A 22,234-nucleotide genomic window follows, 5' to 3' on the forward strand; every position below is an offset into this window, starting at 1 on the left:
AGCTATGTCTATTGAGTGATGTGTAACATGTATATTATGCTTTTCCTTCCTTGGTTTAAATAGCTCCTTTGGTTTTGAGGTTTTTGAGGAAGAAACCAAATAAGATGTGTACTTTATTTTAAGGCAAAATGCTGTTGTGGTATACCACTTTCTGTAAGACTAAGCAGATGATATAGTAACACTTCTTGAAAAAAATCGAAAGGGTTTTAGTATTGTAAAATGTATTGTTATTTGTAAGGTATGCACATCAAATGAATTACTGAAGTGTTGTAAAAATGATGAACTGATGTATAATCTCTCTAAAATTTTCATTCTGGTACAGCAGCAGTCTAAATGTACTAACCATTAGATTTATATTTGTCCACACAACTCCTTTAACACTGAGGGCACCAGTTGCACCTGCAAAAATACATAAATACCCATTATGCAGGCAAATTGCATTTGTGTGCAGAACTACAGCTGTGTGAAACTCCAAACCATACAAAACTTGCCTGCTTTTGTTTTCTGTAATGATCTTGAAATATGACCCAGATTTATCTAATGATTTTGTGAGGATTGTGAATCTTTTTAGTGAATCCAAAGCCCCACTTTTGAGAAAGTCTGGACCAATTTATGTTTTTATGTTGGAATCAGTTGAATTTTCCTTTTTGAACTGTTTTGCTTTGTTTTTGAGTTCATAGAAATATGAAACTTAGGGGGCTAGATTCAGTATAAATCTAGACACCTGACCTTGGAAGCAGTAAGTCTTCCGGTGCAAGTTTGCAGTCTGATTGATATGCAGGCAGAAGAAGAGGGTGAGAAAAGCAAAAAAGTAGTGTGGCGGGGTACGCCTGCTCCGCTCGGTGGATCCTGCGCTTCACCGGCTACGCCAGTGGTGCGGCTGGGAGGGGAGTGCGGGGGGGGGGGGACCCGGTCCCACCCTCTGCCCCGGGCCCCCGACCCAGGGACCCTGTGAGGAGTGGTCTCACCCTGCTCAGTCCCTGAGACCGACTACCTTCCCTGGGTCGCCTGTCTGTGGCCCCCCGGCCTGTAGCCTTCTCCGCCTCAGTGTGGTAGCCGCAGCGGATGATAGCTCCGAGCCCCGCGGCTGTCGCTGCAGCAGGGCAGGGCAGCTCTTCTCCGCTCTGCTTTACTTCGCTTCGCTTTGGTCTGTGCCTCCTCTCCTCTCGCTGTTAACTCCCTTCAGCCTTCCTGGCCTGCCTGAAGTGGAGGCTTTTATCTGCTGGGGCAGCTTCTTTGATGGGCCCCAGGTGGCCTAATTGGCCCAACTGTCTTAAATTAGCCCCAGCTGGGTTACCCAGGGAAGAGGGCTTTATGGAGCCTGGGGCTAATATACATGCCCTCCAGCACTCTTTCATAGCCGTGCGGTCTGGCCCTGTCACACATCCTCCCCCCCTGCTCAAGCCCCCAGGTTTGGGCAACTTGGGACGTCAGACAGTGAACCCGGGACAGGCCATCAGCATTCCCATGGCGACGTCCCGCCCTGTGCTGTATGGTGAACCGGAAGGGTTGGAGGGACAAGAACCACCGGGTCACCCGCGCGTTTTTCTCCCTGTTTCGCTGCATCCACTGGAGGGGAGCGTGGTCGGTCACCAGCGTAAAGTGGCGCCCCAGCAGGTAGTATCGGAGTGCCTCCATAGCCCACTTGACAGCGAGGCACTCCCTCTCCACTACAGCATACCTCTGCTCCCTCAGGAGGAGCTTCCTGCTGAGGTACATAATGGGATGTTCCTCGTCACCCACCATCTGCGACAGGACCGCCCCCAGCCCCACCTCCGAGGCGTCGGTCTGCAAAATAAACTCCTTTGTAAAGTCAGGAGCGAGGAGTATGGGGTTACTGCAGAGGGCCGTCCGTAAGTCTGTGAAGGCTTCCTCTGCCCCGCGGTCCATCGTACCATGTCCGGGCCCCGGGCCTTGATCAGGTCGGTTAGGGGGCTGGCTCTGGAAGCGAAATGGGGGATGAACCGTCGGTAGTACCCTACCACCCCTAAAAATGCTCGGACCTGCTTCTTTCGGTTGGGCCGGGGCCAATTCTGGATAGCTTCCAGCTTGTTGAGCTGGGGTCTTACTGTGCCCCGCCCTACAATGTAGCCGAGGTATCTAGCCTCGGCTAGACCAATGGCACACTTGGCGGGATTTGCAGTGAGGCCAGCCCGCCTCAAAGTGTGCAGTACCCCTTCCACCTTCCTCAGAAGTGTCTCCCAATCTAGGGTATGGATGACTATGTCGTCCAGATACGCAGCGGCATAGTCAGCATGGCGGCGTAACAGCTTGTCCATTAGGCGCTGGAAGGTGGCTGGGGCCCCATGTAGTCCGAAGGGGAGGACCGTGTACTGGAACAATCCATCTGGTGTTGAAAACGCCGTCTTTTCCTTTGCCTCTGTAGCTAGTGGGATTTGCCAGTATCCCTTGGTCAAATCTACGGTAGTCAGGAATCGGGCCTTGCCCACTCGGTCCACAAGCTCATCTATACGGGGCATTGGGTATGCGTCAAACCGAGATACCTCGTTTAGCCGGCGGAAGTCGTTGCAGAACCTCGTAGTGCCGTCTGGCTTTGGTACTAGCACAATTGGGCTACACCACTGACTATGGGACTCCTCTATGACCCCCATCTCCAACATCCTTTTGACCTCAGCCTTAATCTCCTTTCTCTTGGCCTCGGGTACTCGATAGGGTCTCATCGTGACCCTTGCCCCAGGGCTGGTGATGATATGGTGAACGACCTCCGTTGTTCGGCCTGGGCTAGTCGTGAAGACATCTTGGTTCCGGGCTACCATCTCCACTGCCTCGGCCTTTTGGTTTGGCGTTAGATCGGGGGATATCTTCACTTGTTCTGGTGCTATCACCTCCTGGGTGAAGGTCATACATGCTTCTTGGGCCCTCCATGGTTTTAACAAGTTGATGTGGTAGATCTGCTCTTGCTTCCGGCGCCCTGGTTGCCGTACTTTATAGTTGGTCTCTCCCACGGGCTCGACCACTTCATAGGGCCCCTGCCATTGGGCCAACAGTTTGCTCTCGGCGGTAGGTACGAGAATCATCACCTGGTCTCCTGGCTGGAATCGTCGAACCATGGCGTGGCGATTATAGTGGACCTGCTGGGCCCTCTGGGCTTTCTCTAAGTGTTCCCGCACAATGGGGGTCACTCGGGCTATCCGATCCCTCATCTGGAGTACATGATCGATAACGTTCCTTCCCGGGGTGGGCTCCTCCTCCCAGGTTTCTCTGGCTATGTCCAAGATGCCCCGGGGGTGACGCCCGTACAGTAGTTCAAAGGGGGAGAACCCCGTGGAGGCCTGGGGAACCTCGCGAATGGCGAACATAAGGTACGGCAACAGGGTATCCCAGTCCTTGCCATCTCGGCTCACCACCTTCTTGATCATGGCCTTGAGGGTCCTATTAAACCTCTCCACCAGGCCGTCCGTCTGGGGGTGATAGACGGAGGTCCGTAGGGCCCGCACCCGTAGGAGAGCACACAAGTCCTTCATGAGTTTCGACATGAACGGGGTCCCTTGATCCGTTAGTATTTCCTTGGGCAGCCCCACCCGGGCGAAAATCTTCACTAACTCTGTTGCGATCGCTTTGGAAGTGGTATTCCGCAGGGGAACGGCTTCTGGATACCGGGTAGCATAATCGAGGACAACGAGTATGTGTTGGTGCCCCCTGGCTGTTTTCTCCAAGGGCCCCACGAGGTCCATCGCAATACGCTCGAAGGGGATCTCAATGATGGGCAGGGGCACTAAAGGGGCCCGCAAGTGAGGCTGGGGGCTGTGTAGTTGGCATTCGGGGCAGGTGGCGCAATAGCGCCGAACTTCCTCGTGTATACCTGGCCAAAAGAACCTCCTCAGGATCCGGGCCAGGGTCTTTTCTACGCCCAAGTGCCCCCCAAAGAGGTGGCTGTGGGCTAAGCTCAGCAATGCGTTTTGGTGCTTCCTCGGCACCAGGAGCTGCAACACCCGCTCCCCGCTCATCTCCGTGGCCCGATACAGCAGGTCCCCCTTTACCAGAAAGTACGGCCCCGGGCCTCGAGCTCTTCCTTCCACTGGGACTCCATCGATCTCGGCCACTTCTGTCCTGGCGTTGACATATCTTGGGTCATCGGCCTGGTCTCGACCGAAGTTCTCTCGCCCTGTTTCTAGTTGTCCCAGCTCCAAGGGCCCGGTCTCTACCCCGGCTTCCGGTTCGGTACGACTCAGCTCGGCGTCTGCTTCAGGGCCTTCTTCACTCCGGGCCGGTTCTCTAGCTGCCGCCCGGGTCTGTTGGCCTACCATGGCTGGCTTCAGCCCCTGGGCCAGGATTCTCGTGCCCAAAGCCTTAGCCGCCCTCCTTTCGGCCCGGGTTTTCCGGCCCGTCCCTGGGGCTGGGAATAGATCCTGGGCGATCTCAGAGAACATCGGGGGATGGTCTTCACGGGGAAGGGCCCGCCTGGTGGTTTCAAGTTCCTCCTCTCCCCCTGGCCCCTCTGGGGGAAGGAGGGTCCCAAAGCCCGGAAAGTCTCTCCCTATAAGAACTGGATATGGGAGCCTAGGAACCACTCCTGCGGTCACTCTGGTGACACCTTCCTGCACTTCGATGTCCACTGGGATGGTGGGGTAGTAGCTTACGGACCCGTGGACACATGTCACCCCCGTGCGTTTAGCTTGTGCTAATTGGCTGTGCTTCACCAATTTTCCCGAGACGAGCGTAATGGCGCTCCCAGAATCCACCAGTGCCAGGGTCTTGACCCCGTTCAGCTTCACAGGCCTCGTGTATCTGTGGGGGGTTAGGGCGACCCCTACGAGGTGGATTAGGCTGCAGGGGTCCGGCCAAGTTCCCAGGTTGCACTGCATGGGTTCGTCGGTGTTGGGACATTGGGCAGCTATGTGTCCCCACTCCCCACATGCATAGCAGCGGTAGAGGGTCCTAGGCACCCCTTTGTTCTTTGGGCTAGGGGGTCTAGCTCTATCCTCCCTGCCCATGTCATCCCGTCCCTTGGTGGCCTCCAGTGGGCCCTCAGTCTCCTTTGTCCTCCACCTAGTCCTCGCTGGGTTCTGGGGTGTCCGGCCTCTTGGAACTGGGGTGGGTCGTCTGACCCGGGGCAGGTCCTCTCTGACCGGCCGGGCGAGACCCCTGGCCGTTACCTGCCTCTCTACTAGCGCAACTAAGTCATCATAAGACGAGGGGTCATTCTGCCCTACCCAAGCGCGGAGGTCGGCCGGCAGCCCCCTCATATACCGGTCGATAACCAGGATCTCCAGGACCTTCTCCGGCCGGTGGACCTCTGGTTGCAGCCACTTCTGGGCGAGGTGGACGAGGTCAAATAGCTGCGACCGCGGAGCCTTGCCCTCCTGGAATCTCCAGTCGTGGTACCTCTGGGCCCGCACGGCTGTCGTTACCCCCGACCGAGCCAGGATTTCTGCCTTCAACTGGGCATAGTCTGCTGCCGCCGCCGCGGGTAGGTCATAATAGGCCTTCTGGGCTTCCCCGCTCAGGAAGGGGGCGAGAATACCAGCCCACTGAGCCTGGGGCCAAGCCTCCCGTGCGGCGACCCGCTCAAAAGTAAGGAGGTATGCCTCCAAATCGTCCTCCCCAGTCATCTTCTGTAGATAGCCGGTGGCACGTAGTGTTCGCGCCCCATCCGGCCCTGGGGTTTGAGAAGCCAAGGCCCTCAGCTGGGCCGCCACCTCTCGCAAAAGGGCCCGGTCCTGGTTGGCCTGGCCGATCAACAACTGATTAGTCTCTTGTTGAAGCCTCAGTGATTCCTGCTGAGTGGCCATCTGGGCCCGGGTGGCCTCTTGCTGGGCCGCCGTGGCCTATATGAGTGCCTTTACTACGTCGTCCATTGCGGTGGGGAGGAGGAGAAAGGGAAAGTCCCGCACCCTCTTGGGGTTTTTTTCTCCTTTTTTTTTTTCTCTCTCTCTCTCTCTCTCTCTCTTTCTCTCTAGCCGCTGCGCACGCTGAATCCCACTTCTGACACCAGTGTGGCGGGGTACGCCTGCTCCGCTCGGTGGATCCTGCGCTTCACCGGCTACGCCAGTGGTGCGGCTGGGAGGGGAGTGCGGGGGGGGGGGGGGGACCCGGTCCCACCCTCTGCCCCGGGCCCCCGACCCAGGGACCCTGTGAGGAGTGGTCTCACCCTGCTCAGTCCCTGAGACCGACTACCTTCCCTGGGTCGCCTGTCCGTGGCCCCCCGGCCTGTAGCCTTCTCCGCCTCAGTGTGGTAGCCGCAGCGGATGATAGCTCCGAGCCCCGCGGCTGTCGCTGCAGCAGGGCAGGGCAGCTCTTCTCCGCTCTGCTTTACTTCGCTTCGCTTTGGTCTGTGCCTCCTCTCCTCTCGCTGTTAACTCCCTTCAGCCTTCCTGGCCTGCCTGAAGTGGAGGCTTTTATCTGCTGGGGCAGCTTCTTTGATGGGCCCCAGGTGGCCTAATTGGCCCAACTGTCTTAAATTAGCCCCAGCTGGGTTACCCAGGGAAGAGGGCTTTATGGAGCCTGGGGCTAATATACATGCCCTCCAGCACTCTTTCATAGCCGTGCGGTCTGGCCCTGTCACAGTAGATAGAATCAGATTGTTTGTTTGTATTATGATAATTGTCAGCGACTCAGCTGACCTCATAGCTCTGTTGTGTTAGGCACTGGATAAGCTTGTAAGAGACAGTCTCTCCTGTGAAGAGCTTACAGTCAAAATCTGTAATGATGCAATGATGAGAAGCAAGGTTCAGAATAAGCAAGATTCAGTTAACAACAATAACAAAATAAAAAACCTCTCAGTTCATGGACAGACTATTTAGAAATGTTTCCTTAAAAGAAAGTAATGTTAATAATTTTTGGTTGATGGTCCTTTCCCCTCTGAATTAGTACAGCATCAGTTGTTAGGTTTAATCTGATTCTTTGGCAAACATCCTGATTAAGTAGATTTCCCCAATAAAGAGCACCTCAGTTAAGTAGTGCAAATTGCATCTGTAATTATTTTAACCATACAGCAAATTCCATCTTTTAGGTGATTGCCAAAGGGATCCTCACCTCTCTTTGCAATACCCACTAGTTTCTTTCTTTCAGCCAGAACTTTTTCCATTGCAAGTACCCTCTTTGACATTTAGGTATTTTTGTAGTCCCCTTCCAAGATGGAAAGAAGACATAAACTTCTAACGGTGAGAGTAATAACCATTGGAACAATTTAGTAAGTGTCGTGGTAAATTGTCCATCACTGACAATTTTTAAATAGAAATTGGATGTTCTTCTAAAAGATATATGTTCTAGAAATTATTTTGGAAAAGTCCTATGGAACTGTGTTACACAGGAGGTCGGACTAGATGATCACAGTGGTCCCTTCTGGCCTTGGGAATCTATGTAGTTTGCTATGTATCCACTTTCTCCTTCTGGAGCTTTTTACTTAAAACACATTTCCTTCAAGTCCTGTCTATCACCAGCCATCCTTGTAGTGAGTAAAGTAATTCCCTTAATAGGATGCTTACAAGTGATTTTGTAATATTCACTGATATTCGGTCTTTTTGTGTCTCAGTCTAATATTGGTTTTGTATGTTTTTACTTCTATCTACAGCTTTCAATCTTTCTTTTGTCTATGCTACATGCAGAAAACACATGCTGTATATCACCACTGCTTGCTTCTATCTTCTAGTCAGTTCCTTTCAGGCATGCCCATTATTAATGTTGGCCCACAATATTAGTAATCTCATAAAAGTCTCTCCCACCATTTCTGGGCAGACTCAGATTGGCTCAGTGCCAATCCAATGCAGCTAATCCCTCTCCCCAACATTATAGGCATCTCCAGTAACATTCATCTCCCCAGACAGCAACAACTGTACTACTGAAATCCTTTTTTCTGTTACTTTACAATTCCACTTAATCAGAATGAAAAGCTATCCGCCGGGACTTCCTGATTAAGTGGATTTCACTGTAATGCAAAATAAGGCTAGAGGAAGTGGAGTCAAAAGAAGAAAAGGCCAGTACTATTCAGAATGATTTGAATAAACCAAGTACACAAACTGATGAATGAATTATGCAGTTCACCTCAGAGAAATGTTAGGTAATGAGTTTAAGAACAAACCACATGCAAAGGGAGCATCCACAGCCTTGTGGCACAAAGGATTGAAAAAGAAAAAGATCTATAGTAGATACAATAAATCCGTTGGCATTGTTCAATAGAAAAAATAAAGGTTTGGGATTTGTAAGAGAAATTATGAATGTCATTAGAACAATATTCTAGCCTGCACCATTGAACTGTTTGGTGAAGCCATATTTAGAATAGGCTGACAGTTTGGGGTGTTTTCTTACAAAATGGTAAGAGCTGATCGAAAAGCAGAAAAATACTTTTCTGAAAAATTTCATTTTGTTTTGCATTGAAATTTATTTTTCATTAAACATTTCCTACTAAGTCTACTCTACATAATGGAATCATAGAAGGTACACAAGACAATCAGAATGATAAAAGGTATTGATTATTCAAAAGTTTGAGAGAGTGTAGGGATTTTATTTTCATCTCACTATTGCTGCACTGGTGAAACTTCACTGAGTGCAATGGAGTTATTACAGATTCATACCACTATAATTGTGAGTAGAAACAGTCTTTAAGTGTGGAATCCTGGCCGCATTCAAGTCAATGATAAAGCATCCATTTACTTCAGTTAGGCAGGATTTTTCCTTAAGCATATATTTTTATTTCAGGGTGTGCAGGTTTAACTGTTCAGTTCCCAGTAGCAGTAAATACTAAAATACAACAGGAAAATATTTATTATTTACTCCATGTACTTTCTTTTGTTGGGTTTAGAGGTAGATATTAAAAGTATTCAGGCAAGTTACTTTTTCTCACTTAATATATCTGGGCCCAATCTTTCTGCCTTTGAGGTAAACCAAAAGTATTTCCTTAGCTTCAATAGGAGTAGGTTCATTCCCTGTATTGAATGCAAACTAATAAGTCCTGCATTTTCAAAGATGTAAATGACATGAAGTGTGTGGTGAAAGTCTCGCTATCTGCTTATTTATATTTGTGTGACCTATTAGATAGCTATGTTTCCACACATTGTACAACAGAATACTGCTCTTAGTACCCATCCCTCAAATTGCATAAGAGAAACAAGGTTAAAATCTGCCCTTGGGTGCACATATAGGGCTTCCTTTGAAATCAGGGAGAACTTGGCAGCACATATTATGACACAATTTGAGCCACTTCAAGGGGGAACTTCACACACACATTTCTGAGACCAGATTTAGGCTCTGTTCCTGCACACTGCTCCACATATTCAGATTCCTGCACCCATGTGGAGCCCTATTGAAATCAACTGGGTTACACATGGGCACAAGGGACTACCCATGTGGAGCATTTAGAGGATTTGGGGCCTAATTTTACACTCAAAAATGTAGTGCATGGAGTTGGGTTACAGACAAAAACTTACTCTGTTGGCATTTAGAGTTTATACATCTCATGGTTACTGATCCATGTTTAAAACAGCTGTTATTAGTTTAAAAAAATTTAATAGTCTGAAATTAAAATTAAGTCTGAGTTACAAAATCTGAGTGAAAAGAGGAATCTATGTCTCCTCATCATCTTTATTGGTTTTACTTTTTCATGGTACAAAAACCCTGTAAACACATGATCTGAAACATTATACTGCAAGGAAATCATTATAAATTTCTGAAGACATAAGTCTATAATAATTCTGGCATATGATAGCTATAGGGTGTGAATGTAACACATTTAAAAATATGCAGTTATAGTGCATTGGCCACATTATTTACACTGGATATTAGCGGTATTGCAGGAAACATGTTTTAATTCCTTTACAGGCTCCAAAACACTGATATGTTTATTCCACCATGCCATCTGAACAGGGACTCATTGTTTGGGCTTCAGTATTGGGAAGATTATATCTAAAATGAAAAGTTTTTAACAATTTATTTACCTTTTTGCAAGAAAATATAATAAAAATAAAAATGTTAATAACTTATCTTGGATTACTTTTAAAGCACACATAATAATTGGAAAATAATGAAAGGAGAAACCTGATTCCTCTTTATCTGGGTTTTGATAATTTTGGTCTGATAGTAAACACTTACAATTTTAATGAAAATCAGAGTTAGAATGGTAGCAATTAAAATGAAAACTGTTCAGTGTTGTAAAATATGCCATGCTCACCATAAGAAAATGTTTCAGTAGATTTAGAAAAATAAAAGTTGCAAACCTCTTGAAGAAGGAGTAGCAGTATGCAGACATACTGCTGTAAATTCATAAAAGCATTGTAGACTGTTTTATGGAGCCGGCGATTACAAAGATCCACTTTAACCATTTTTTTCTTACTGGCAGGTGTCCCACTGGCCTGAGGCCAGAGCCTGTGAGTGTACTGCAGCCTGTGGTTTACACCAGAGTGTAGAAAATGCCGACACCAGCTGGCTGCACATAATTACACTGATTGCGGTCTGACAACTTGACCTACAATATAGAAATGTGATAAATATGCAAAATATCTCACAGATATGATCCTCTTACAAATTGTATCTGATTGTTTTTCTCCTCAACAGATACGATATCTGCACTTATAAAAACAAGCCCTGTGGAACGCTGGGTAAGTTTACAAAGTGGAACTTCAGCTTGTATTTGCTGTTTGTTTGCTTTATTCTTAGTTATTGATTGATTAGTTTTGACCTCTTCTGCTAGGAAGTCTTCTCAAATATACATGTATAAACAATAAAATGTAACATATGTGGGTATATGTTTTGTTAGATCACTAGAAGATTAAATTATGTGAATTGCTGTTGGGCGTTCCTTTTCTGGCAGTTGTAATGCTGATAAAACCTAGTAGATGATTCAAACTTACCAAGCATAATTAAAGGAGAAAACTTACTGCTTATTTCCATATAATCTATTTCCATGATATATTTCAACAATACAAATGGGAGAGGAAGGGAAAAAAAGATCCAGCCCCAGGAAACAGACTTTGTGGTTTAAATTGTTGCCATGCTGTGTGAGTTGAGGTGTGGCATCAGCTTCTTCCATAAAGCTTTGTGGAAAATAATCCAACAACAGAAATTAAAACAATATTGGAACTCCTTGGTGCTTTGACAGTGGAAAGCACATTTGTCAACATTATGGACAGAGATCTTATCCTTGTCATCCCTAAATTTGTCACCATAAAGGTGTGTGTTATATATTATAATTATTGCAGTTTACTAGTGTTTTTATGACAGAAATTATTATTAAAGAGACTTTCATATCTAATATATACCTAACAAATCACTTTTTCAACCTTAGATCATTACATTAGCTTCTTCCTTGTTATTAACTATCAATACTCCAATTCTTAGTAGAAGACTAGTTCGACTTATTGATTTTTGTTTGTGATTATTTTGTAGGTCTTCCCCTGATCAGAGTCCAATATGGTATTTGTTTTCTGTTCCCTTTGCTACTATCTTCAATGAACCAGACTCTGATAACCTTAACTCATGTTGACTAGTAAATTATTATACAAGTAGTCCTATTGAAGTCACAGGGGCAACTTGTGTAGATTAGCTGTAGTCAATGTGAGTAAAGGATATTGGAATCTGGCCCACTATAAACATAAACCATATGCATAACGTATTTTAGTGTAACATAAATGCCTTCAGACTATAAATTTCTAAATTAAAGCCAGCACAGAGTTGTCAAAACTGTGAAGACATAGTAGTGTCATAGAATTGCCACTGTAAGGAGAAAATATCAAAGGAAACATTTAGTGAAAAACATTTTTCTTACTTGATACTCATATTTAATGCATTTAACTGTTAGTGCACTAATCTTCATTTTATAAGACTTTAGCATAGAGCCAAATTCTGCTCCTCTTGAAACCAGCACATTGGAGGACAGACTTTGTCCCATACTTTACTAAATAGAGAGAACAAATTTTAAATTGATGCTTTTGTTCATATAGAGTCAATTCCAACCTCCTCCTCCATTTCTGCAATGGGCATCTTGGCAACAGAACTATCACAGTTTCTTTACTTTGCAGGAACTGGAGTGGAAGTAGGGATAATGCCATCTATGGCCCTGAATCAACAAAGCACTTAAGAAATGTTTAAGTGCCATTGACCTCAAGTAGTTAGTGTGAAGCATGTGCTACCATACAACAGCAGCACAATGAGCAGGAGGAACTTAGGTCATGGGTGTGCTGGGGAGAAATAAGACTAGAGCAGTGGTCCCCAAACTGTGGGGCGCATCCCCCTTAAGGGATGTGGAGGAACATTTGGGGGGGCACTGCGAGACCTGGGCCAGCCCCTGGCTCCAGCCCCACCCCCAACCCTGGCTCCCAACTCCTGGCAGCCCCGCCCCTAGCCTTGGCTCCCAGCCTGGCTGCAGTTCCCAGCCATGGCCCCTGGCCCTGCTGCAGCCCCCAACTCCTGGTCTGGGTGCAGCCCTGCTCCTAGCCCCAGCTGCAGCTCCAGCTGTGGTCCCTCTCCTGGCCCCAGCTCCTGACTGTGGCTCACAGGGGACGGGCAGATTACACAGGGGGGGCGACTTAAAAAGCTTGGGGACCATTAGACTAGAGGATCTGCTGCTGAACAGATCTTCACATTCTCCCCTTCAAATCTCCTGCATAAGGAAAGCATCCTGCATAAAGGGTATGTCTACACTGCAATAACACACCCGTGGCTGGCCCATGTCAGCTGACTCTAGTTAACAGGGCTTGAGCTGTGGGGCTGTAAAATTGCAGTGTAGATATTCAAGCTTGCGCAGGAGCTCAAGCCCTGGTACCCTGCAAGAGTGGAGGGATCCAGAACTCAGGCTCCAGCCTGAGCCCAGATGTCTACACCACAATTTTACAGCCCTGTGAACTTGAGTCAGCTGACATATGCCAGCCACGGGTACGTTATTGCAGTGTAGACATACCAAAAGTGGCTGTGCAGCTGCTGTGTGGCTTCGGTGGAGGATTTCTCCTCCCTCCCTTACACATCTGCCCAGCACCTGGCTCAGCTACTTGGGCCAGGTACTGGGCTCCAGATTTGGCCTCCAACTTTTTTGCAAACCTAAAAGCACTGTACAGAATTACAAATCATTAGTTTGACCCGGAGGCCATTATTCATGTGAGTAAGGGTTGCTGGACCAGATTCTATATACTGGACATATAAGGATCACTTTACACACCACTGAAATGTGAACACCTCAGTGCCAGGTACACTACATTCAAATACAGGAAGTAAAGGATACCTTATCTAATTAAAACAACAGGGAATTGTAGGCAGGTGGAAGGTAATTATTAGATTGGTAACAGATAGTAGACTGCAAAAAATTTTAAAACATTTTTCTTAATTTTCTCATGACTAATCCCCTCTCCCCAGTCACCTCATCCTCTCTCTCCATAGTCATCTCATTCCTACTTATTTTAGTCAGAATGGTATAATTTAGGATCCTTTTCTCATAAAAGGTAACAACTTGCCTTCTATGGCAAAGTAATTCTTTTTCCAATCACTGTTTTGGAGTACTGTATTTCGCAGGGCAGGTGATTCCCTTGGAGAGGGTGTTAATGCTTCTTCCTGTTAAGAGACCAAAGGGAAGAGTACCTTAGGTAAGGGTGCTGGTTAGAGTCTGTCTCCAGTGGCAGCAAATTAGTTCTGCAGTAGTATATATTCTATGTGATATTCTAATGCTGAAGAGCATCTATGACACAGCAGAGCTATATTTTATAAGTGCCAGTGGCTCTCTTCCCATTAAGGAATCTTTAAAAAGCACTTATAATACAATGATAAATGGAAAAGCTCATGTTTAAGTGAATGTTAGTTATTCACATGTCTCCTTTCCTTTTATTGATGCATTCAGTTTTGTTTAAAAAAAAGAAAAGTACCACTTGGGGCTTTTTGTAGCTAAAAAAGTTTCTTGTATGTTTTTAGGAACCCACTAAACTTAAACAGATCTCTTTAGAAAAATAATGTGGATACATTTTACTTTCTGCAGTCTCAAGAATGTTAAAATAGAAATGCTTTCTTGAATTCCCTCTCCTGGGTCAAGTTACTAGGTGGTCCCAAGTTACCAGAAGCAAAATTTATAAATCTAACCCCTAGTCTAGACATTTTCCAGCACTGACTGCAGTTCAAAAAATATTAATGTCTAGCCGGCAAACAGAAATTCCCCCCAGTGATTTTGAAAATGACTAGAAAGTTAACCTTTTGCCAACTGCTCCTTCTGTGTGTGTGGAGATTATTAAAAAGAATCCAGCCATTTATAACTAGGGCTTTTAAGACTTGAACACCTTGGCATGACCCTTTGTGTCTCCTTCTGTTTATTCAGGCTTGGCCTCTGTGGCTGGAATGTGTGAGCCTGAAAGGAGCTGCAGCATTAATGAAGACATTGGCCTAGGTTCAGCTTTTACCATTGCACATGAGATTGGTCACAAGTGAGTGAGTTTAAACATACATGTAATAAATTTGATTATACCACCTTTGAAATAACAATGTAATAATTTCTGTCATGATCTCTTATGTTTGGCTGTACCATCTCTCCTCTAGTGCCCCGGCTTGCGCTAGATAACATTATCCATGATGAGTGGTGATACTTACATTTTATTTGGTGTATTTTACCAAGGACTTCTCCTTTAGAATTGAGGATGTATTGCTTCCCTTTCAGATCCCAATTTAATCTGTGATTCTGAGGATGGGCTCATAGTTTTCCTACCTTGTTTCATATATATTTTGAGAGATTTGATTTTGATACTGTCTTTTTTCCCTCTTTCCTTTGTCTACCTCTTTTAGTGGAGCAAAAGCAGTTAAAAGGTAAAGATTCTTACTTCTCATATTATTTTGGTTTAAAATCATAATTCACTCTACTTGGATCTGTACTGGGATCAGTGCTGTTCAACACATTCATAAATGATCTGGAAAAATAGATGAAGAGTGACATGGCAAATTTTGTAGATGATACAAAATTACTCAAGATAGTTAAGTCCAAAGCTGACTGTGAATAGTCACTAAACTGAGTGACTAGGCAACAAAATGGCAAATGAAATCCAACGTTGACAAATGCAAAGTGATGCACATTGGAAAACATAATCCCAATTATTTATATAAAACGACGGACTCTAAATTAGTTGTTACCACTCAAGAAAGAAATCTTGGACTAATTGTTGATTGTTCTCTGAAAACATCTGCTCAATGTGCAGTGGCAGTCAAAAAAGCTAACAGAATTTTTGGAACTATTAGGAAAATATCATAATGCCACTATATAAGTCCATGATAGGTCCACACCTTGAATCCTGTGTGCAGTTCTTGTCACCCCATCTCAAAAAAGATATATTAGAATTGGAAAAAGTGCAGAACAGGGCAACAGAAATTATTAGAGGTATGGAATAACTTTCATATGAGAAGAGATTTAGAAGACTGAGACTGTTCAATTTAGAAAAGAGATGCATGAGTGGGGATATGATAGAGGTCTATAACATTATGACTGGTGTGGAAAAAGTGTATAAGGAAGTTTTATTTACCCCTTCATCTAACCCAAGATCCAGGGGTCACCAATGATATTAATTGGCAGCAGATTTGAAACAAGCATATGGAAGGCACTTCTTCACACAACATGTAGTCAACCTGTGGAACTCATTGCCAGGGGATGTTGTGAAGGCCCAAAGTATAATTGGGTTAAAAAAAGAATTAGATAAGTTCATGGATGGTAGGTCTATCAATGACAATTACCCAACATGGTCAGGGATGCAATGCAATGCTCTGGGTGTCCCTAACCTCTGACTGCTGGAAGCTGGGACTGGACAACAGGGATTGGATCACTTGATTGTTATTCTGTTCTTTTTATTCCCTCTGAAGCATCTGGCACTGGCCACTGTTGGAAGACAGGCTATTGGGATAGATGGACCATTGTTCTGACGTAGTATGGCCATTCTTATATTTTTACGATTAAAACAATATTTTTATTTTTACTGTTGGTACAGCTCTAGTAATCTCTTCCCCAACCATGAAGTATGCACAATAGTCATAATATCACTTGCATTTTCAAAGCACCCATATGTCATTTTGAAAGAACATGGTGTTTTGGGACAACAATAAAATGTAGTGAAGATTCGTCTTGGAATGTTTCAGGTCTGCATTCAAAAACAGTCATCACCAATAGCCTCTTATGAATATTAAATGACTAGGCACATCCTATTATGATTCATCAGGTCTCCTTCCTTGTTTACATGAATTGACCAATGCTGAGTTATGGATGACATGTTCTTCCAATCATTAACTGATGCAACAGCTAAAAATTCCCATATAGACTAAAATGGAAGCTATCAATCTTCTGAACAGAATCAGCAGTTGGAAGTATATACTTATTTCCAGCCCTCCTATCATGCAAGATAATCATTAGGCAAGTATTACCTCATTTATTTTATCTGTGAAAAAAGGCTGATTTTTACAGGCATTTACACTGAGGTAGATCATTTATTACAAATCCAAAAACAATTGTTTAAAACTGCAACAAAAGTAAGAAAAACTAATTTAAAACACATGTAGTTCATTCTCTCTTTATATCATTCCTTCTCTTTCTATAATTATTTACATAAGTGGCAGGAGATAGAGTAAGGGAAAATATATTTCCACTCATAAGGAAATAACTTCTATGATTCACTAAAAGCCCTGGAATTCTTGCCCATTAACATCTTTTATAATTATATACAATATTACTGTGAATTTAGTGTACTCTATTAACAGAAAAAGATCTTCAGGTGATACATACACATTCATACAGTATGTATTATAGTGCTGTTACATCATGAAGATATAGGTTTTAGAGAGGCTATTTACACTTATTTAGAGAGGCTATGTAAATATAATTTAAAAGGCAAATCATATTCATATCTAGGGTGGTGTGAGGGTGACCAGACGTCCCGATAAAATCGGGACTGTCCAGATATTTAATCCTTTGTCCTACGTCCCGATCGATGTACAATCAGGATGCCATTTGTCCTGATATTCAGGACTCAGGTAAAACTTCAGTTCCTAGCCACCGCAGGGGGACCCAGAGCTCCTAGCTGCTGCAGGCGGCCCCACAGCTCTGAGTCCCTGTGGCAGCTGGGAGCTTGAGATCTCCTGCCTGGTCCTGCCTGCCACCCACAGCGGCTGGAAGCTTGGGGTTGGCGGCTGGGAGCTCCAGATCCAGGAGGTGGGGAACTTGGGGTCCTGCCCGCTTCCTGTGCCACCCTTGCCCCCATGTGTCCTTATATTTACTGTTGCAGTCTGGTCACCTAAGGTGCGAAGCTGGTGTGATAACAGTGGTTTCTACATATAGTTCGGATTTGGATTAGAATCCGGGAACAATGATACAGCCATCCTGCATGTTCTATGGACACTGTTTTTTTTTTTCTTTGAATTGCAGCTATGTTTTCTACTACCAATACCCCTACCTTTTTGGCGCCGTCTCCTTTCTTTATACTTAAGGTCTCTTTTTAAAAACTCTGAATTGGCTAGTATTGGAGGTTTCCACCTCACACATTAGTATGTATCGAGTTTGTCAAACAATGTTAAGAAGTGTGTGGACACCAACTTACTTGTCCCCTATTTTCTAATGCATGGAGTGACTAAAGAAGGCCTGCCCCTGGTGATAAAAGAAATACGTTATGATACTAGCTAGTTACAGTGAAGACCAGGAGGAATATATGAAGGAAAAAAGTTGGTCTATAAAGAGTCGTTAGTGGCACCTGTTCAAACATTCAAAGCTAGCATGTGTATGTCTCCCTGAGCAGGGAATTACACCTGTCAGCTGCAATGTCAGATGTAGCCGAAAGCTTGAATGATTGGAAGAGAAGGAGGGCAAGTAATTTTTAAGGAAATTTTAAGGAAATAATAAGGGAAACAGAGAACAGGGAATCAAAGTTTGAAAGATAAGACAAGAAGAGAGAAATGTCAAGTGAAAACAAGATCAAAAGAACAGTTAAGGTAATTGATGGAGAGAATGATTGAGAGCTGGAGAAAGTGATGGAGAGGAAATGAAAGACTGGGAAACTGATTGTTAATATGGAGTTTGATGTCCCCAGGGATAAGGGTGGTGGATTAGTATGAGCTAAGAGAGCCAGGCATCCAAGTCAGAGAATAGGGAAGGAAAGAAACTAGGAGACCCAAACAGCTGTATGGAGGAAGTGGGGAGAAAAGAGCTGGATGGATGTGGAAAATGTGAGTTTTGAGTGGGGCTGGGGAAGGTGGGATATCATCAGCCAGGTTTTGATGAGGGCAAGGAGGTAGAGGGAATGAGAGAGTGAGTCCATGGATTGATGAGTTTCTTGGTGAGGAAACTTAAAACAGCTAATGCACACTCTGTTTTAAAATGCCTAATACCACCATGATGTGCCTGGGGTATTAGAAGAAGTTGTGGGACTCCTCTTCATTATACACTCAGGATAGACAAATGGTCTAATTAACTCTGCTGCCTCTTTGGGTATGTCTGCACTGCAATTAAAAGTCTGCTGCTGGCCTGTGCCAGCTGATTTGGGCTTGTGGGGCTCAGGTTAAGAGGCGATTTAACTGCGGTGTAGACATTTGGGCTTGGACTTGAGCCAAGGCCCTATGACCTGCAAGGTGAGAGGGTCCCAGAGCTCGGGTTGCAGACTGAGCTGGAATGTCTACACCCCAGTTAAACAGCTGTTTAGCCCAAGCCCCGTGAGGCCAAGTCAGCTGGCACAGGCCAGCTGTGAGTGTCTAATTGCATCGTAGACATACCCTTTGATGGGCTAGCAAAGTTGGTCCGTTGTCCCTAACAGTCCTCCTAAAGATATTTTCCTGAATCTTATCAAACTGTCCTCAATTCTTCAGCAGCAGTGGGAGTATATTCCTGATTCTCCTAATCCCATCTGCGTGATGGGTCCTTAACTCTAGTACTGAGAGATTTCCTGGAGTGCAGTAATCTAGGGAAATCCCTTTCTTATCCCAGGGGAGTGTATAGGTATGGCAGTGCAAACAGCTGTTAAATTAAACTGGCGGAAGGCATGCTTGAATAATGACAGGGGAATTGAGTTCCAAATGGCAACCTAAAAGAATAGGGGCATGCATATCAAAGCCCAAATTGCATCTAGCACCAACTACCACCAACTGTCATTTGGGTCTCCAATAAACCTGTCTCCAGCAGTCAATGATGGATGGATTGGTACCCAATTATGAATGAAAGAGTCATGGGAGGACTGAAAGACCATATCAAACCTGTGGATGGTATTTGAAATCCTGCTACCAAGTTCACCAGCTCAACAGTACATGATAGTGTAAGTAATCTATGTGTGAATTAGAAACTCCACTAGCAGACAGTTGTCTCTTAAGGTCAGCCCAACCAATGAGAGTCTATGAGGCCATTTTAAGACAGTCCCTGCTTGAATTCCAATGGTCGACTTAGCCCAAGTCGTGGTTTCTTGCCCTATTGCTTATAGAAGAATCACTTCATCTTAAAGAGCAGCTGACTTAACTGGTAAAATATAGAATAATCATTAAATGAAAATATATTCATTTCTATATTTCTTTTGGGGTTCAAGAAATGGCGATTTCCTTTATTATGTCTTGTGTCTACCTCATGTTATATTGCAGTTGTAAAATCACACAACTTATGTCAATATACAAAAACACTTAATTGGGACTTCAGCTTTAACGATTTATTGCCAAATAGACTGAAATGTCATAAATGTGAGGCTAGAAAAACAATTCTGGGTTTCTGTGATGTGAAATAAGATTCAAATCTTGTGATATGTGGAAAATATAGTTTAAAGTTTAGGATTATGAGATACTAAAATCATTAGTCTTACATTAATATATTATATTCAAGGAAAGGGAATTTAGTAACATTTCACGGATCTTAACAAAACCATAAGTAGAGCTGAATAAATGGAGGTGAAAAGAAAGGTTACACTAATGCTCAGTGCAACATGAATGCCAGCTTCATATTTCCAAAGGAGATCTGAGCACAAAAGGTTGTTTCATGATTAAAGGCAAAACTTACTTCTCTGACCCACAGTACTGTTGATCACTGTTGCATATTCACATTCCCTTGTGGAGCATCTTCACTGACTTTACTGGGTGTTCCACTTGTGGGATGAGTGAAGGCTAGTTATCCACAGTGCAGATCCAGGAAGAAAATTTTGCCCTGTGTCATTCCTTAAGATGTGAATATGAGTTTGCCATTGCTCTGCTGCAAAGTTTATGTTTCTGAGTTGACTATATTTTTTTTAGTGGATCAGACTTGATTGTATTTTAAAGTGCTTCATAAGTATCACAACACAGGATTATGCTCAAGTAGGTGACCATTATACATATTAAAAAAAGATGTATTGTTCAACTGTGTTTGTGTTCATTTACTTTAAAATTTGAGAGACAAACTATGTTAAGAAAGTTGAAGTTAAGAATACCAATAGCAATTAGGGGAAAAAATTAGAGATATTTTAATGAACCCCAAAATATGCATTCCAAACCCAGAAAATTCATAGTTAAGGTAAAACTTAAAATAAATCCAAATATATTAAGGCATAAAAATGCAGAGGGAAGACACCCAAACAACCTTAACTCGCATGGTGTCACTTCAGAGCAAACAACCATAGAATTATGATTAATGTATATCATTTGTGGTACCAAATTAAATTAATATGATTTTTAAGACCACATCAGATTTTTTTAAAAAAATTCTTCTCTTCATAATGTCACAAGTGCAAAATTCAACTCAGCCTTAACTATGGAACTATTACTGGCCCCTTTATAATATAATCTGGAAATATACGGGGAGAAGAAATGTTGGATATCGGACAAAAGAATATATGCAGCCTCAAATATTATATATTACTAATTAGAAAACTATAAATGATTGTTAGATATTTGCTTCTGGATCGTAATAAGATAGCAACAAATGGAAAATAAGGAGTGTTAGACTTGAATGTAAAGAATATGTTGAATATATATTTTAGTATGAGAGTTAAGGTTTTATTGTGGTATACAGTGAAGAGTACAAGTTGAATTGACTAAGTGGCATGTATTTTTATTCGCATGGATAACTGTCATGAATTCTACATAAACATGAAGGGCAGGATGCTGTCTAAATCATGATGTGGAGAGTATGTTAGAAAACCAAGTGCTGACAATGTATTGCTGTAAAAAAATAAAAAATGGGGATAGATTCTGCTTCAACGAGATTACCCTCTATAAACAGTTTATAAATAATTATTCTATTAGCTGGCATAAAAATAACATGTAAACAACCTTGCCAGATATGGTCATAGAGATCTTGTTGAGCAGACCACTTAAATTTCAGAGCTCTGACATGGTAAAAGAAATCCTAGTATTCCATACTGGTGTTTTTTGTGCAAATTCACACTCTTTTTTCTGATTGGAACAGATTATTGATGAAACATTCCCCTTTTTCTCCCTCCCTCTTCTTGCAAATTTCTCATTGTCACTATGGAAAGACATAATTTAGAGTCCTATTTACATTTTACAGTAATCGTAATTTTTATTTTGGTAATTCCTTGATTTTTTTCAATTTAGTCCTTAAGTAGAATTCAGTTATCCTAAATAATATTAATATGATATTTCTCAATTGTATAAAGTATGCTATATTTTTGAAGATTTAAATTATTCTCTTTGTACAATACTGGAACAAACACAATGCCTTTTAAAACTTTGCAGTGAAGAATAAAGGCTACACAAATTTTATAAAAAATAAAGTGTAACTTGTTTAATAAAACAATGATGTTCATAATAATGAGTTGACCATGTTTTACATCCAGATTGCTTAAGAACAAAAAGTGAATTAGATTAAAGATTCTCTTTAGTTGTCTAGATATGGTATCTAATTTGAAAACATCTGCTCTTCCTTTATTGTCCACTGCATATTCCCCCATAAAATGCACCAATGGTGCAGATCTTGTAGTGGAACTTTTTGATAGTTGTACCTGCAGGAGCACTCTTGTGCTCCCATCCTTTTCCCTCACTGCTCCTAAGGATTCTGAAGATGAGGCTATAAAAGGGGGCATGGTGCATCAGCCACATCAGTTCCTTTCAATTGCCATAGGGGCTGGATTAGGAACTGTAACTGGGCCATTGACCCAGATTCTTAGCTTGAATAATGTCTATTACTCCTGTAAGGTAGATTTTAGCTTTTAGTGTCGGGTTTTATTTCTTTTCTTTTTAATTTTTTTTCTAAGTAGTTATTTGAAGTTAAGACTTTGGTTCTGCTATTAGGATCTGATAGTGAATTGAAAGTTCAAGAAGCCATATTTTTTAAAAGTCTGCCTCCTGCCCAGCAGTCTTTCCATCATTAGATCATCAT

General features: G+C 43.4%; 1 protein-coding gene across 2 annotated transcripts in view; it reads left to right on the forward strand.

Annotated features, from left to right (window-relative positions):
* ADAMTS6 (ADAM metallopeptidase with thrombospondin type 1 motif 6) overlaps positions 1-22,234 on the forward strand; it is a 292,975-nt gene that overhangs the window by 100,676 nt on the left and 170,065 nt on the right. For both annotated transcript variants that reach the window (XM_067568533.1, XM_067568534.1), the window contains exons 8-9: positions 10,510-10,553; positions 14,246-14,351. In XM_067568533.1, the coding sequence (XP_067424634.1) occupies positions 10,510-10,553; positions 14,246-14,351 (150 nt within the window). The remainder of the gene's footprint in view (positions 1-10,509; positions 10,554-14,245; positions 14,352-22,234) is intronic.

This window comes from Emydura macquarii, unplaced genomic scaffold (assembly GCF_026122565.2).
Source record: "Emydura macquarii macquarii isolate MOO-44397 ecotype Brisbane River unplaced genomic scaffold, CSIRO-AGI_Emac_v2 contig_2897, whole genome shotgun sequence".
Lineage (NCBI taxonomy): Eukaryota > Metazoa > Chordata > Testudines > Chelidae > Emydura > Emydura macquarii.